A 16300-nucleotide genomic window follows, 5' to 3' on the forward strand; every position below is an offset into this window, starting at 1 on the left:
GAATATGCTGGGGCTGTTTTTCCTGGAACGTTGGAGGCTGTGGGGCGACCTTTTTATACAGGTTCATAAAATCATGAAGGGCATGTCTAGGATAAATATACAAAGTCTTTCACCGGGGTGGGGGGAGTCCAGAACTAGAGGTCATAGGTTTAGGGTGAAAAGGGATCTAAAGGGTAACTTTTTGATGCAGAGGGTGGTACGTGTATGGAATGAGCTGCCAGAGGAGTTTGTGGAGGCTGGTACAATTAAAGCATTTAAAAGGCATCTGGATGGGTATACAAATGGGAATCATTTAGAGGATATGGACCATGTGCTAGCAAATGGGAATACATTAGATTAGGATATCTGGTTGGCATGGACGAGTCAGACTGAAGGGTCTGTTTCTGTGCTGGACATCTCGACAACTCCAAGTGACCAAGGAGATGAAGGCAGAGCAGTAGATGTTGTCTAATTGGACTCTAGAAAGCCCTTCAAGATTCCATATAGTAACATAGTTAGTGAGGTTAAATCACATGGGGTCTAGCCAGTGCTAGCCAAATGCAGACAAATTGGCTTGGTGCTCTGAGATAGAAGGCGGTGGTAGAAAATTGCTGTTTGAGCCAAAGGCCTGTGCCAGCGGTATGCTCCGAGGATAGATGCTGGCTCCACTGTTGTCACGTTTATACAAACCATTTGAGTGAGAATATAGGAGACCTGTTTAGTAGGTTTGTGGATGACACAAAATTGGCCATAGTGGACAGTGAAGAATGTTATTTAAGAAAACATAAGATCTTGATTAATAGGGCCAGTGGGCCCCGCATTAATTTTAGATAAATGCAGTGTTACAGTTTGGGAAGACCAATTAGTGCAGGACTTACACAGTTAATGGTAGGGCCCTGGGGTGTTGTGTTGAACAAAAGATCTGGGGATGCATGTTCATTGTTCCTTGAAAGTGGCTTCCCAGGTAGATCATGTGATGAAGGCAGTGTTTGGCACTTTTGATTTTATCGCTCAGAGGATTGGGTACAGGAGTTAGGGCATCATGTTATGGCTGTACAAACATTGGTAAGGCCACATTTCAAAAACTGTATAGTTATGGTTGATCTGGTACAGGAAGGATATTGTTAAACCTTTTTTCGCACTCTTTCCAGTTTAATAAGGATGTTGCTGACAATGGAGCGATTGGGTTATAGAACATAAAGTACAGAACAGGCTCTTTGGCCCACAATATTGTGCTGAGGATTCATCCCAATGTAAAATAAAATAACCTAACCTACACACCCCTCAATTCACTGATCCATGTGCATGTCCAGCAGTTGCTTAAATGTCCCGAATGACTCTGCTTCCACCACCACCACTGGCAACGCATTCCATGCATTCACAACTCTCTGCATAAAGAACCCACCTCTGATGTCTTCTCTATACCTTCCTCGTAAAATCTTAACTATGACCCCTTGTGCCAGTCAATCCTGCCCTGGAGAAAAGTCTCTGGCTATTGCCTCTATCTATGCTTCTCATTATCTTGTATACCTCAATAAGGTCACCTCTCTTCATCCTTCTTTTGCATCCTCTCCAAAGCCTCTATCTTTCCTATAGTAGGGTGACCAGAACTGGACACAATATTCCAAGTGTGGTCTCGCCAGGGACTTGTAGAGCTGTGGCAAAACCTCGCAGCTCTTCAACTCAATCCTCCTTTTAATGAAAGCTAAAACATCATATGCTTTCTTAACCCTATCCACTTGGGTGGCAACTTTGAGGGATCTATGTACTTGAACACCAAGATCCCTCTGTGTTCCTCCACAGTGTCAAGAATTCTGTCTTTAATCCTATATTCAGCATTCGAGTTCAGCCTTCCAAAATGTATCACTTCACATTTATCCAGGTTGAACTCCATCTGCCATTTCTATGTCGTGCTGCAGCCTGCAGTACCATCTATACTATCGACGACACCTCCAACCTTTTATGTCATCTGAAAATTTACTAACCCACTCCTCAACCTCCTCATCCAAGTCATTTGTAAAAACTACAAAGAGCAGAGGCCCTGCAGGACCCCACTCAACCCTGTCTTCCAAGCAGAATACTTTCCATTTACAGCCACTCTATGCCTTCTGTCAGACAACCAATTCTGAATCTAGATAGCCAAATTTGCTGAGAGTGCGAGGGAGGAGCGAAGGACTTCTTAAGTGGGTGACCTCTTAAACCCGAGTCTCTACACCTTATGGCCTCCCTCCAACCTACCTCCTCTAACCTACTAAAAGTCTGTAAACTAGGTAAGCTTTCAGGTTTCTCTTTCTTCTTCTCTTCCTTTTGTTTAGTTCTGAGCAGGTTTTCGGAGTAGCAGGATATGAATGTTAGGGCAGTTGCATGTTCCTCCTGCAGAATGTGGCAGGTGAGAGACACTTCATTTGTCTGTCTGTTCCTCACTTCACTAACTCTTGGTACTGGTAGCAAACCCAAGATCACTACGCTACCTGTCCTGCTCTTCTGCTTCCAACCTAGCTCTCTGTAGTCACTTTTCAGATCTTCAATCCCTTTCCTGGTTATTTCATTGGTGCCGATATGTATCACAATTTCTGGCTGCTCACCCTCCCTCTTCAGAATCCTGTAAACCTGATCGGGGTGAGAGAGAAGCAGAGGACTGCTGGGAAGGTGAGTAAAAATCAAACTTTTTTTAACAGAGCGGTGAGGAGAGAGGGTGGAGAGAAAACAGGGTTGCTTGGAAGTTTTTTTAAAGGAGAGGCTGGATTGACTGGGACTTTTTCCCCAGACTGTAAAAGGCTGAGGGGGTGATTCTGGATCTCATTTTCTGCTGAGTCTAAGTCTGGTGGTAGATTCAGGTACAATTTTATTTTAATACAACTTCATTACAGCTTAAGATGTTCTTTACAGTAAGGCACATGAAAGTTTCAGATTGTCTTAACGTATACAGTTTTCAAAGTGTACACCCCACTTGATTACTATTGGTTAGCGGTACCATATTATCCTTCTGTAATTGGTTGTCAGGTCCAGCATCTTACACCGTTCAAGCTTGCTAATCGCTGAGGTGGACAGGCCTGTGGTCCACCCCCGTCCTTCACAATGTTTCCCCAGACTTATCTATCTCCTTGAGGCTGTTCACAGTGGTTACTGTATTCAAGTAACATTTGCCAATTGCACTGTGTAAACTGCCAATTATGTGGATACTTGCCTCTTACACTCAGACCTTTTAAATTTCTAATTACAGGGAATACAAAAGAATGTCGCTTTTTGATCAGTTCCAACAAAGTTATGTGGTTACACCTAGTATTAGAATTCTTCAGCTAACAAGTTGTCTTAATATGTTCATTCAATTCACATTCCAATATTCGCTAATCTCTATTCATTCCTCTCTGTAAAGATAAGGGCAGCCACTTTTGCTGTCTGAAACTGAACAGTTTGAATCTTGTCCTCTAATGCTCTTGCTGATTTTTTTTTAACACATAAATAAATCTATAGCTACTTAAGAATCTGTGTATGATTTATATGAAGGATTTTAACTAAAACCTACTCTTAATGTTGTAACAGACTGATTTAAATTATTCAAGAGAAACAACTTGAGTGTGAAATGTTCTTTTCTATGTAAACAACTGCAATTACACATTCAATCTCATTTGAGCAATCTAAATTAGACAGTTACTATTGTTCTACTTGCAGAGACTAAATAAGCACATATTTTCCCACATGCCCATGGCTGACAGTAGTTGGCCATTTTGTGTCACTAGTCATGGGCAACCCTAACAGGTGACCATATTGAGGTTTATAGAATCATGAGGAGCATGGATAAGGTGAATAGTCAAGATAGGGGAGTTCAAAACTAGAGGGCATAGGTTTAAGATGAGAAGGGGAAAGATTCAAACGGGACCTGAGGGGCAACTTTTTCCTAGACAGTATTGTATATATGGAAGAAGCTGCCAGAGGAAGTGAGAGGTGTGCAAAATTACAACATTAAATCGACGTTTGGACAGATGCATGATTAGGAAAGGTTTATATGGATATGAGCCAAACACAGGCAAATGGGACTAGTCCAGTTTAGGAAATCTGGTTAGCATGGATGAGTTGGGCTGAAGAGCCTACTCCCACTCTGATTCTCAGTGATACTTAATGCATACATCAGCATTCACCCTTTAAACGCCTTGATCACTTTTATAGTCAAGAGTAGATTAATGGGGTATGATTAGCAAGGTAGGATTTTTGTGGACTGTACATACCAGAGCAACTTTTCATATCCCAAGGAGACTCCAGACTTGTCCTGTACTGGACCTACTTGGCTTGGGCCACAATCAGTTCCAGAACACAAGTTTTCAGTGCTATTGCCATAAAGTCATCAGAGCCCAAATTCTTTACCAGTGTCCATTACCTTCAGTGTTGTTTGACATCATGGAGTGAATCAAATTGGCTGAAGGCTGACAAAGGGCTTGTCTCCACACTGTAGGGAATCTAATTTGTGATCTTGGACCTTAGGAGCTAGTCAAAATGGATCATCCACTTAGCACTTTTGGCTGAAGATGGCCACAAATTATTTAGCCTTAACCTTTTACGTTGATGTGTTGGGTTGCCACCTTGCTGAGATGGAGATATTTGTGGAGCTGCCACTTCTGGTTAATTGTTGAACTGTCTACCACCATTCATGGCTGGATTTGGTCGGACTTTAGAGATTTTATTTGATTCTTTGGCTGTGACATGACTTACCACTTACACTGTCACTGTCTATTGCGTGACACTTCTATTATTTGAAATGTAAGTAGTTTGTTAGAGCTTCACCAGGTGAGCACCTCACTTTTTACATATGCTAGATGCTACTCCTGTTATGCTCTCCTGCCCTCTTAATTGAGCCAGCGTGTGCTGATAATGATAGAGTAGGGAAATGCAGGACCGTGTTGCTGATTATCAACGGTGCCTCATTGATTCCCTGTTTGATTTGTTTGAAATCTATCCCATTTAGTATAGTGGTAGTGTCACTCAGTATAATAGAGTAACCTGAAGACAGATCCCAACTCCATCATGTCATGATAAAATATACCTGAGATGGATAATTTGTGTTTTGTTAGGTTTATCCAGCTTTTTGGTCCCCTTACCACCTGCCACCAGACCCAAACTCCGTATTGGTAGTAGTTGCTGTCAAATCACTGGTGGTGATGAACAGTTAAGACCTCTACCAAGAATACATGTTGTACCCTTGTACATTGTACATGCTATGTCCTTCTACATTGTGCTGAACATGGAGAAATACTGATTCACCAGCTGAAGGGAGACGGGTTAATCGGCAGTAGGTTTTCTTGCCTGTATTTGACTTGATGGTATGTGACTTCATGGTGTCCAGAATCAATGTTAAGACTCCCATTGCAACTCACTCCCAGCTGTAAACCACTGTTCCACTACCTCTGATGGATGAGTACAACTGATGTAAAACATAACCAGGACTGGTTATTGTTTAAAGATAATGTCCCAGAAGCCACTATGATTCCATGAATGTGACTGTCAGGCTGTTTCTTGACTGGTCTGTGGAAGACCTCTTCCCATTTTGGCAATTGGCCTTAGCAATTTCACATTGACTGTTAGCTATCATTGTTTCCATTGCCTAGGTTGATCCATTTGATTTCATTAGTTTTTGATCTTCTATTGATTTGATAAAACTGACTATTTCAGAGGGCAATTAAGACTCAAGCATGTAGTGATTGTAATAAGGTCAGCCTCGATTGGACAAGGTTAACAGCCCCAAGCAGGGAGACCTGGCTGACGGAAAAAAAAATCAGGATTGTCAGACATCTTTCTACTCTGAGGGAGTGGGATCAGTGTCAAGAACTTTTCATGTGTAAATAAGGGTGACTTGGTGAGGGGATACCAGTCTCTGTGGAGTTATTTCAAAGAGTACTGTGAATCTGAAATCATGTAGACCAAATTAAGTAAGGATGACCGCTTTTCTTGAAGGATATTTGAATTTTATTTTGGTTTAACTTCTGAAATTACTTGAACCTTTTTTGTTGTACTTTGTCTAATCCATTTAGGTTGGTAAACTTGGGGATCCAGGTCTGAAGTTATTTTCTTTTTAGATCCCAGGGTTAAAGGATGGCTAATGCTGGATTCCTATTTACCTACGTTCCTCCTTACACTCTTGTACCTAATCGCTATATGGCTGGGAACAAAGTATATGAAGGAGAAACCTGCATTCTCTCTCAGGATTCACTTAATAATATATAATCTTGGAGTAATGCTTCTGTCTCTCTACATGTTTATTGAGGTAAGATATCATCTCAAGTTTAAATAAAACTTTTTAAAAAAAATTTGTTGATGTGCTGATAACAAGATTTGGAGCAAAATCAATAAGGTCATTCATAACAGAATAGCCATTACAGGGTAGTGGTTCTGAAGAAATTAATGTTGCATTAAACTCCAACACAATGAGCACCACTGCCATTGTGAGCAGGTTCCATGAGGGAGGGCTGCCAAAGAGGCAAGGCCCAGAAAAATATTTGTTACACTGGAGTATTGGGAAGGCTGCAGTAAAGTTAAGGTGACAAAAAGGCAAATTAAAAGATATGAAGCACGAGTCTGAGAAGAAACTTAAGACTTTAATGAGATTGGAACTTATTTACATAATAGCAGTTGGAAGATTTATCAAGGCCTTGACAAATGAGGTTTATTTGAAAAAATTACTTAAGTGAATGCACATTATGTTTTGAATTGTGAAGTTTCCCCTGCAATTTCAATATGCCCATGAAGAAGCATCTTGGCTACAAAATTCAGACCAGCCCTGAAAGGCTGGAAACTACCATTTTAGTCATTAAAATCAGTGGAAAGGCCAGTAGGCAGAAAAGATACAATACTATGCCCTGGTATTTTAAGCACCTGTCAAGATGCTTCTGCTATGATATGAACACATGTTACCTTCACCCTCTTGGGCAGCGCATTCCATTCTATGACATTGGATGAAAATGTTTTTCCTCTGATTCTCTGTAAACCACCGGTTATTCACAGAAGTTGAAGAACTTATGCCCTCTCATCATAGAAACACCTGCCATCAGAGCAGATGCTCATGGTCTGGCCTATCTATGCCTCATAATTTTGTATACCCCAATCAGATCACTCCTCAGCCTCCACTGCTCCAAGCAAAACCAACACAGCCTACCCTAGTCTTCACAACTGAGACTTTCTATCACAGGCAACATCCTGGTGAATCTCTTCTGTACCATCTTCAGTACAATCATGTCAATCCAATATTTTTGGGACCAGAACTGCAAACAGTACTGTATCTGTGACCTAACCAATATTTATACAGTTGCAACAAGATGACTTTGTTCCTTTTTATTCCAAGCCTCAGCTAGTAAAGGCATGCTATATGTGATATGCATTCTTCACTATCCTATCTGCCTGTGCAGCCAACTTTAGGGATCTATGAACTTGTATCCCAAAGTCCCATTGTTCCTCCTTAGGGTCTTACCATTCATGATGTAAATAATAACCAAAAGAACGGTGTATGCTGTAAACCAGAAACTGCTTAAAAAGCTCAGCAGGTCTGGCAGCATCTGTGGAGAGAAATCCGATGTCAGATGCAGTTCTTTACTCAGAATAGGAGGGCTGTAGAACACACTGCCTGCAACAGTAGTAGACTTGCCAACTTTAAGGTTATTTTAAATGGTCATTGGATAGACATATAGATGAAAATGGATTAGTGTAGGACAGATGGGCTTCGAATAGGTTTCACAAGTCAGCGCAACATTGAAGGCCAAAGGGCCTATACTGTGTTGTAATGTTCTATGTTCTAACGTTGCATGTCAAATGACCCTTCTCAACTCAGAACCTTGAACTGAAGTGTTATCTCTGATTTTATCACCAGAGATGCTGCTAGATCTCCTGAGATTTTCCAGCAAGTTTTTTTTTTGTTTCATTGTATAAATCCTTCCCTTATTGGAACTCTCAAAATGCATCATCACACTTGAATCATGATTAAATTCCATCTGGCTTTGCTCTGCCCAATTTACCAGCTGATCAATATCAGACTGTAGCCTAAGATCATCCTCATTATCAACAACACTGCTAATTTGAGACATCCACATACTTGCTAATTATGCCTTCTACCTTCATATACAAGTGATTGATGTACATAACAAACAGCAAGGATCCCAGCACTGATCCCTATGGTATTCTGCTGGTCTCTCACCTCCAGTCACAAAACCAACCCTGCACCACCACCCTTTGCCTGTAATTACAAGCACATTTTGGATCTTGCTGCATCATGAAATCCACACTCCGTGCTCTGCATCACCATATGCACTCCGCTTCAGTGTGGCCTCATACTATCCCAGAGCTGTCTTGCTCCCCTAGTTCCATTTCAATCTCTATTTCATTCAGCTCTTTAACAAGAAACTTTTTCTCTTCCTTTTCAAGCATTAAGGAACATGCTGCAACAAGTTAGAAATACTTTAAACCCTTTGGAATATCCCATCCCTCTAGCTCAATCCTTTCTCCTGACTGTACCACTTGTCAAGTGTTTACCAACCCTTCTGACCTTCTGCTTTACTGAATGTTCCAAACTCAAAGGTTTCAGTTTTATCCCTCTGCACCAACACCTCAATGAATTGCAGACTAGACCTGATGTGGAATTGTTGTTCCATCACTTCTGTTTGCGCCCATTGTTTTGGATGACTTCACCCACCTCTACCACCCGCTTGGACCCATCTATCTAGCCTTTTATCTGCGCTTGACTTGTTCATTGAGAACTGTCAGTGTGACATTGGTCACATTAATTTCTCTGCCCCTCACTTGCCACCACACCCACCACCTTTCCATTTGACCTATCTCCCTCTGAATTGATTGCACTCCATGTTCGCAGATCCAACTGACTTTATCAACTTCACCTTTTTCTTTTGAATCGAGGAATCTGAGGGGGATTGAAGTATACACAATCCTAAGTGGTAGAGAGAGTAGACAAGAGGAACCTGTTTCCTTTGGCAGACAGATCAAAAATCAGGGATCATAGATTAAAGGTAAGTGGCAGAAAGATTAGAGGAGACACGAAGAAAACTTTTTAAATCAGGTAATGGTGAATGTTTGGAATTTGCTGGAGTTGGTGGTGTAAACAGAATCTGAGTCCTACAGCACAAAGACAGGCCCTTTGGCTCAAACTGGTCCATGCCAACCAAAATGTCCATCCATGCTAACTGCATTCCTCTGCACTTGGTGCATATCTTTCTAAACCGTTCCTATCCATATTTTTATCCAAATACCTTTTAAATGTTGTTAATATACTCTCCTCAACCACTTCCGCTGGCAGTTCATGCCATATGTGTACCACCCACTGTTTTAAAATAAAGTTGCCCTCTGGTTCCCTTTTATTCTTTCCCCTCTAGTCCTTGATTTCGCAACCCTATGAAAAAGATTGCGTGCACTCCCCCTAGTTGTGCCTCTAAATCTTAAACACTTCTGGACAATCTCTCCTCCACTTCCTATGCTTTAAGGGAAAAGGTCCTAACTTGGCCAACCTCTCCCTACAACTCGCTGTTGAGTCCTGGAAAAATCCTTGCAAATTTCTTCTGCAGTCTTTCCAATTTAAAAACACGCTTCCTATAGTAGGGTGACCAAAATGGAACACAATGTCCTGTAAAACTGCAACATAACTTTCCAACTTCTATACTCCATGCCCTGACTGATGAAGGCCAGTGTGCCAAAAGCCTCTTTCACTGTCCTGTCTACAAGTGACTCCACTTGCAGAAACAAAGAACATTTACAGCCCAGGAACAGGCCCTTCAGCCCTCCAAGCCTGAGTCAATCCAAATCCACGGTCTAAACCTGTCGCCCAATTCCTAAGCATCTGTATCCCTCTGCTGCCCACCTACTCATGCAGTGGTCTAGACGCACCTTCAATGAATCTACCGTGCCTGCCTCTGCTGGCAATGTGTTCCAGGCACCTACCACCCACTTGGTGTGTATCCCCCTTAAACTTTTCACATCTCACCTTGAAAGCATGACCTCTCGTTACTGAATTCTTCACCCTGGGAAAAGCTTATCTCGATCACTATTTTGTAGACCTCAATCAGGTCGCCCTTCAATCTCCTTTTTTCTAATTAGAACAGTCCTAACCTACTCAACTTCTCTTCATAGCTATCACCTTCCATAGCAGGTCCAATATGGTCCCTTCCCTCGTTGGACTATTGACATACTGCTCTAGAAAACTGTCCTGGACGCTTCTTACAAATTCTGCCCCATCCAGACCCCTGACACTACGTGTATCCCAGTCAATGTTGAGAAAATTAAAAACTCCAATCACCACCACCCTATTGCCCCTACATCTTTCCATAATCTGTTTATTCTTCTGCCTCATACTCACCGTTGGGAGGCTTATAATACAGCCCCAACAGTGTAACTGCACCCTCCTTATTTCTCACGCCACCCATAATGCCTCACTACTCAAGCCCTCCATAATGTCCTCCTTTAGCACAGCCATATCGCCCTGACCAGCAATGCAACTCCTCCCCCCATTTTACTTCCCTCCCTGTCCTGTCTGAAGCGTCTATATCCTGGAACATTTAGCTGCCAATCATGCCCTTCCTTCAACTGAGTGTCTGTGATTGCAATAACGTCATACTCCCAGGCACCAATCCAAGCCCTAAGTTCATCTGCACTTCTTGCATTAATGTATATGCAGTTCAGGCCACCAGTTCTTTTGTGTTCATCTGTTCTCTGCCTGCTCTTCCCCTTATTAATAATATCTTCATGATTCTTACAGTCTCCAGTTTCCACCTCGCTGCCTACTCGTTTTCACTTCTGGTTCCTAGTCCCCTGCCACATTAGTTTAAAACCTCCCCAATTGCAGTAGCAAAAACTTCCCCAAGGACATTAGTTCCAGTCTGGGTCAGGTGCAGACCATCCAATTAGTAATAGTCCCACCTTCCCCAGAACCGGTCCCAATGTCCAACAAACCTGAACCCCTCCCTCCTACACTATCCCTCAAGCCACATGTTCATCCTGTCTATTCTTTTATTTCTACGCTGTCTAGTACGTGACACTGGTTGTAATCCCAAGATCACTACTTTTGAGGTGCTCCTTTTTGCTTCTCTCCTAGCTCCCTGAATTCTGCTTTAAGGACCTAATCTCGTTTTTTTTACTTATCGTTGGTGGCTATATGCACCAAGACAACTGGTTGTTCACCCTCCCCTTTCAGAATTCACTGCAACCAATTGGGGACATACTTAACTAGAGCACCTGGGAGGCACCATATCATCTGGGAGTCTCGATTTTGGCCACGGAACCTCCTATCTATGCCCCTTACAATAGAATCCCCTATGACTATGGCCCTACAAGTCTCTTTCCTGCCTTCTGAACAGCAGTGCCTAATCTTGGCAACTTGCTGCCCTCTCCTGGTGAGCTATCTCCGCCTACAGTATCCAAAATGGTTTACCTGTTTTGGAGGGAGATGACCTCAGGGGACACCTGTACTGCTTTCCTACTCTTTTTTTTTCTCTCTCTCTGCCTTATGGTCACCCATTCACTATCTCCCTCAGCAAATCTAATCTGCGGTGTGACCAGTTCACTAAACGTGTCATCCACGACTTCCTCAGCATCACGGATGCTCCACAGCGAGTCCATCTACAGCTCCAGAGCTGCAGCTGGACACACTTGCAAGTGTAAGAGTCAGGAATGTCAGCCACATCCCTGAGCTCCCACATCAAGCAAAAGGCACATGCCACGGGTCTGAGGACCCCTGCCATTGTAAGCCTTAGCTTTACATCAACTAACTAAAACCAAACCATGCACTTAAAAAATGAAAGAAAAGAAAGAGAAAAAGTAAAATCCTTACTTTAGAGTCTTTTTCTTCTGGTTAGGGAGTCCCAATGTCCAACAAACCAGGTTACCTCAGATTACAACAGGATTTTGATCAGATGGGCCAATGGGCTGAGAAGTTGCAGATGGAGTTTAATTCAGATAAATGAGAGGTGCTGCATTTTGGGAAAGCAAATCTTAGCAGGACTTGTACACTTAATGGTAAGGTCCTAGGGAGTGTTGCTGAACAGAGTCCTTGGAGTGCAGGTTCATAGCTCCTTGACAGTGGAGTCTCAGGTAGATAGGATAGTGAAGAAGGCGTTTGGTTTACTTTATTGGTCAGAGTATTGAATACAGGTGTTGGCAGGTCATGTTGCAGCTGTACAGGACGTTGGTTAGGCCACTGTTGGAGTATTACGTGCAATTCTTATCTGCTTCCTATCAGAAGGATGTTGTGAAACTTGAAAGGGTTCAAAAACAATTTACAAGGATGTTGCTAGCGTTAGAGGATTTGAGCTGTAGGGAGAGGCTGAACAGGCTGAGGCTGTTTTCCCTGGACTGTCGGAGGCTGAGGGGTCACCTCATAGAGGTTTGCAAAATTATGAATGGCATGGATAGGATAATTAAACAAATTCTTTTCTCTGGGGTGGGGGAGTCCAGAACTAGAGAGCATCAGTTTAAGAGGAGAGGGGAAAGATATGAGAGAAATAGGGGGGAGCTTTTTTACACAGGGTGGTATGTGTATGGAATGAGCTGCCAGAGGATGTGGTGGAGGCTGGTACAATTGCAGCATTTAAGAGGCATTTGGATGGGTATATGAATAGGAAGGGTTTGGAGGGCTATGGGTCGGGTGCTGGCAGGTGGGACTAGATTGGGTTGGGATATCTGGTCGGCATGGACGGGTTGGACCGAAGGGTCTGTTTCCATGCTGTACATCTCTATGACTAAACCATGTATCGTCCAACGATACACATGTAGTATCTCTGGTTTAGCTGCTACCCAAATTTATGCTAAGTTCTTACCTTCCCAGCACCCTCCTAGTCTCCACATCCGCTCTGCTCTGTCTCCTACTGCTCCCGGACAGGAACAAAAAAGAACTGTGCACCTGAACTCCCAAGTCCCCCTGTTCCACTATATTCCTTGATACCCTATCATTCATCATAAAACTAATTTGATTTGACTTTCTGAAGTGCAAGACTTGTGTATATTTTACTCCATTTGCCATTTCTCAGCTCAATTCCCCAGCTGATCAAGGTCCTGCTGCAACTTCTGATATCCTTCCTCATTTTCCACAATACCTCCTATTTTAGTGTCATCAGCAAACTTACTAATCATGCCTTTACATTCTCATCCAAATCATTGATATAGATAACAAACAGTAATGGGCTCAGCACTGACCCCTGAGGCTCTCCACTAGTCACAGGTCTCCAGTCTGACAAGCATCCTTCCACTATTACACTCCGCTTCCTCCCATCAAGACAATTGTATATCTAATTTGCCAGTTCTCCCTGGATTCCAATCTTTCAGAGCAGTCTACCATGTGGAGCCTTATCAAAGGCCTTAATGAAATCCATATGTGTATATGTCTTCCCTCTTTCCGCCACCCCCCCCCCCCCCCCCCCCCAACCTCCCAACTGCCTTGTCAATCTTCCTGGTCACTTCATCAAAGAACTCTAACAAATTTGTGAGGTGTAATCTCCCACACATACAGCCATGCTGAATATTCCTAATTAGACCCTAAATCCATTTTATTTTAAAAGGTATCTGGATCTATACAGGGGCAGCACGGTGGCTGTGGTTAGCACTACTGCCTCACAACACCAGGGCCCTCCCACAATCCAAAGATGTGCAGATCAGGTGAATTGGCCATGTTAAATTGCCCATAGCGTTGGATGCATTAGTCAGAGGGGTGTGGGTTGCTCTTCGGAGGGTCGGTGTGGACTTGTTGGGCCGAAAGGACTGTGTCCACACCGTAGGGAATCTAATCTACATGTTAATTGCTCTAGGCTGTAGGCCTTGTGCAGGAAGATTGGATTAGAAAGGGTCAAAGGGTATCTTTAGACTCCCATGGACAAGATGGGCCAAATGGTATATCATTTCTATGGGGGTTCTTGCTTTCTATTATTCCTAACTACAAACCACAAAAATAAGGACTTTCCATTCTGTTCCTCCCGATACTACGGTCAGTCCCTAAAACCTATTCCCAATCAGACAATCCTCTTGCTGTCTTTCCTTTTTTGAACCCTGATCACATATCAGGAGCTCTGCCTCTGGATTCCGTGAAGATCTGCTCTACTCCTGTCTCGCTGTTTCTCTAACTGCGCTTCGATATTTTGAAATTTCTCAGAGATGCCAGCATGGATTTAAAATATCTAACGGTCATGCCTAATAGGACCTGATCAATTTTTTTTCTTGGAGCGAAGACTAAAGTATTGATTGAATTTTGAGATTTTCCAGTATTTTTTGTTTGCATTGTTCAATTAAGGTAATGTTGGCAAATGTTATTTTTACAGACTTCCATGAAGCATTTTTCTAAATGCCTTCCTAAGACACTCGGCTAAAGTTGGAGAGCTTGGAATTGAAGACAAATTAGACTTTTGTGTAAAAAGAATTGTGTGAAAATTGTTTTTTTTTTCCCTCTTGAGCATATTGCTATTAGTTTCAAATTATGTTCTGTCAAAAGTTGTCAAAAAACATTTTCTGGTGACAGGTTTATGTTCTTCACAGCTGGTCCTGTCAAGCTGGGAAGGCAGGTACAACTTGCAGTGTCAAAATCTCCACAGTGCCAATGACGCTGACATTAGGGTGAGTCACAAAAATGAATGGGTTTCCAATTTGGTAGCAATGTTTAATGTCGTAAAGAATATTGCTGCATAGACAGTCCTGCATTTCAGAGTAATAGCGGCGTATGTCAGAAGTCTCTATGAAGGGCTTCTGCTCGAAATTCGATTCTCCTCCTTGGATGCTGCCTGACCTGCTGTGCTTTTCCAGCAACACATTCTCGACTCCAATCTCCAGCATCTGCAGTCCTCACTTTCTCCACACGTCAGGAGTCCGCTAATTTTTTATCTATTCATAGGATGTTTAAACAATAGGTGGGTCTATTATTCCACATCCTTATTTGCCTTGGAGGAAGTGATTGTGAGCCACTTTCTTGAATTGCTGCAGAAATTGGTGTTTAGGTACACTCATAGGATTGTCAGGAAGGCAGTTCCAAGATTTTGACTGATCAACACTGAAGAAACAGCAATATAGTTCCCAGTTAGGATAATGTTTGGCAGGAAATTTGCAGCAGATTGTGTTCCCATGTATCCTGCTGATTCCTCTTTCTAGGTGATAGAAGTTGTAGGTTTTGGAAATTGCTGTTGAAGGAGCCCCCGTGAGTTTCTTTAATACATCTTATAGACCATACACACCATTGCCATTGTGCATTGGTGGTGGTGGGGGGGGGGGGGGGGGGGGGGAAAGAGGGATGAATGAATGTTTGAGGTACCAATCAAATGGGTTGCTTTGTCCCAGCTTGTGTTGAACTTGTTTAATGTTCTTGGAGTTGTGCTTTTCCAAGCAAGCGGAAATATTCCATCAGATTCTTGATGTGCTATATGGATAATGGATGGACATTGGGGAGACAGGAGACGAGTTACTCACCACAGAATTCCTAGCTTCTCATGTGTTCTTGTAGCCAAAGTGTTTCTATGGCTGGTCTAATTCTGTTCCTGGTCAGTGATAACCCCGAGGATATTGAAGGCAGGGGATTCAGTGATAGTTTGCCTTTAAATGTCAAGGAATGATGGTTAGATTACCTCTTGTTGGAGATTATCATTACCTGGTACTTTTTCAACTTGAATGTTTGTTTATTAACTTATTTATTAGCTCAGGTCTGGGTGCTGCCGAAGACTTACTGTTTATGGATTTTGGTGGTGTTAGTATCTGAAGAGTCACAAATGGTTCTCAACATTTGTGCAAACATCTCGCTTCTGACATGATGGTTCAACAATAGTATTATTTTGCAAATGACTGGGAGTGGGGTGGGTGTGTTGGAGATGCCATGAAGATTAAAATGCCTAATTGGCTGTGTTAAACTGTAGGCTGTGAGCCAAGGTGGGCCTTCTAACCAGCCCACCTTGGCATTTACATTCCTTCATGGCTGCCTTCAAGTTGATATCTTACATGATGGTAAAATATGGCAGAAGAGACCTTTTTTTTAAAGAGATGGGTCTGCTCAGACTCAATGCTTTTAGACTCCAACTTAATTCTACCCCCATGAATATCCAGCCCTAAAACTTAAAAGGAGCCTGAAACTTTGACTCTCCTGCTCCTTAGGATGCTGCCTGACCTGCTGTGCTTTTTCAGCACCAGATTTTTTGACACCTATTGGCAGCAGTTCAATTAAATTCTCAATCTGATGTCCTCAAAGACTACACCTGGTCTCAGACTCTTGTACGAAACTACGTTTCGATTATCCAGACTTGGTAGGAGACATCTATTCACCAGTACTATTGGTTAGGTTGGCAGGGTGTTCTGTCAATTTATTTCCACTGCCAGG

General features: G+C 42.5%; 1 protein-coding gene across 9 annotated transcripts in view; it reads left to right on the forward strand.

The window, feature by feature from the left end:
* The window catches only part of elovl2 (ELOVL fatty acid elongase 2), a 211083-nt gene that overhangs the window by 130836 nt on the left and 63947 nt on the right, over nt 1-16300 (forward strand). For all 9 annotated transcript variants that reach the window (XM_072560761.1, XM_072560753.1, XM_072560754.1 and 6 more), the window contains 2 exons: nt 6048-6235; nt 14482-14559. In XM_072560761.1, the coding sequence (XP_072416862.1) occupies nt 6048-6235; nt 14482-14559 (266 nt within the window). The remainder of the gene's footprint in view (nt 1-6047; nt 6236-14481; nt 14560-16300) is intronic.

Source organism: Chiloscyllium punctatum, chromosome 41 (genome assembly GCF_047496795.1).
Source record: "Chiloscyllium punctatum isolate Juve2018m chromosome 41, sChiPun1.3, whole genome shotgun sequence".
Classification (NCBI taxonomy): Eukaryota; Metazoa; Chordata; class Chondrichthyes; order Orectolobiformes; family Hemiscylliidae; genus Chiloscyllium; species Chiloscyllium punctatum.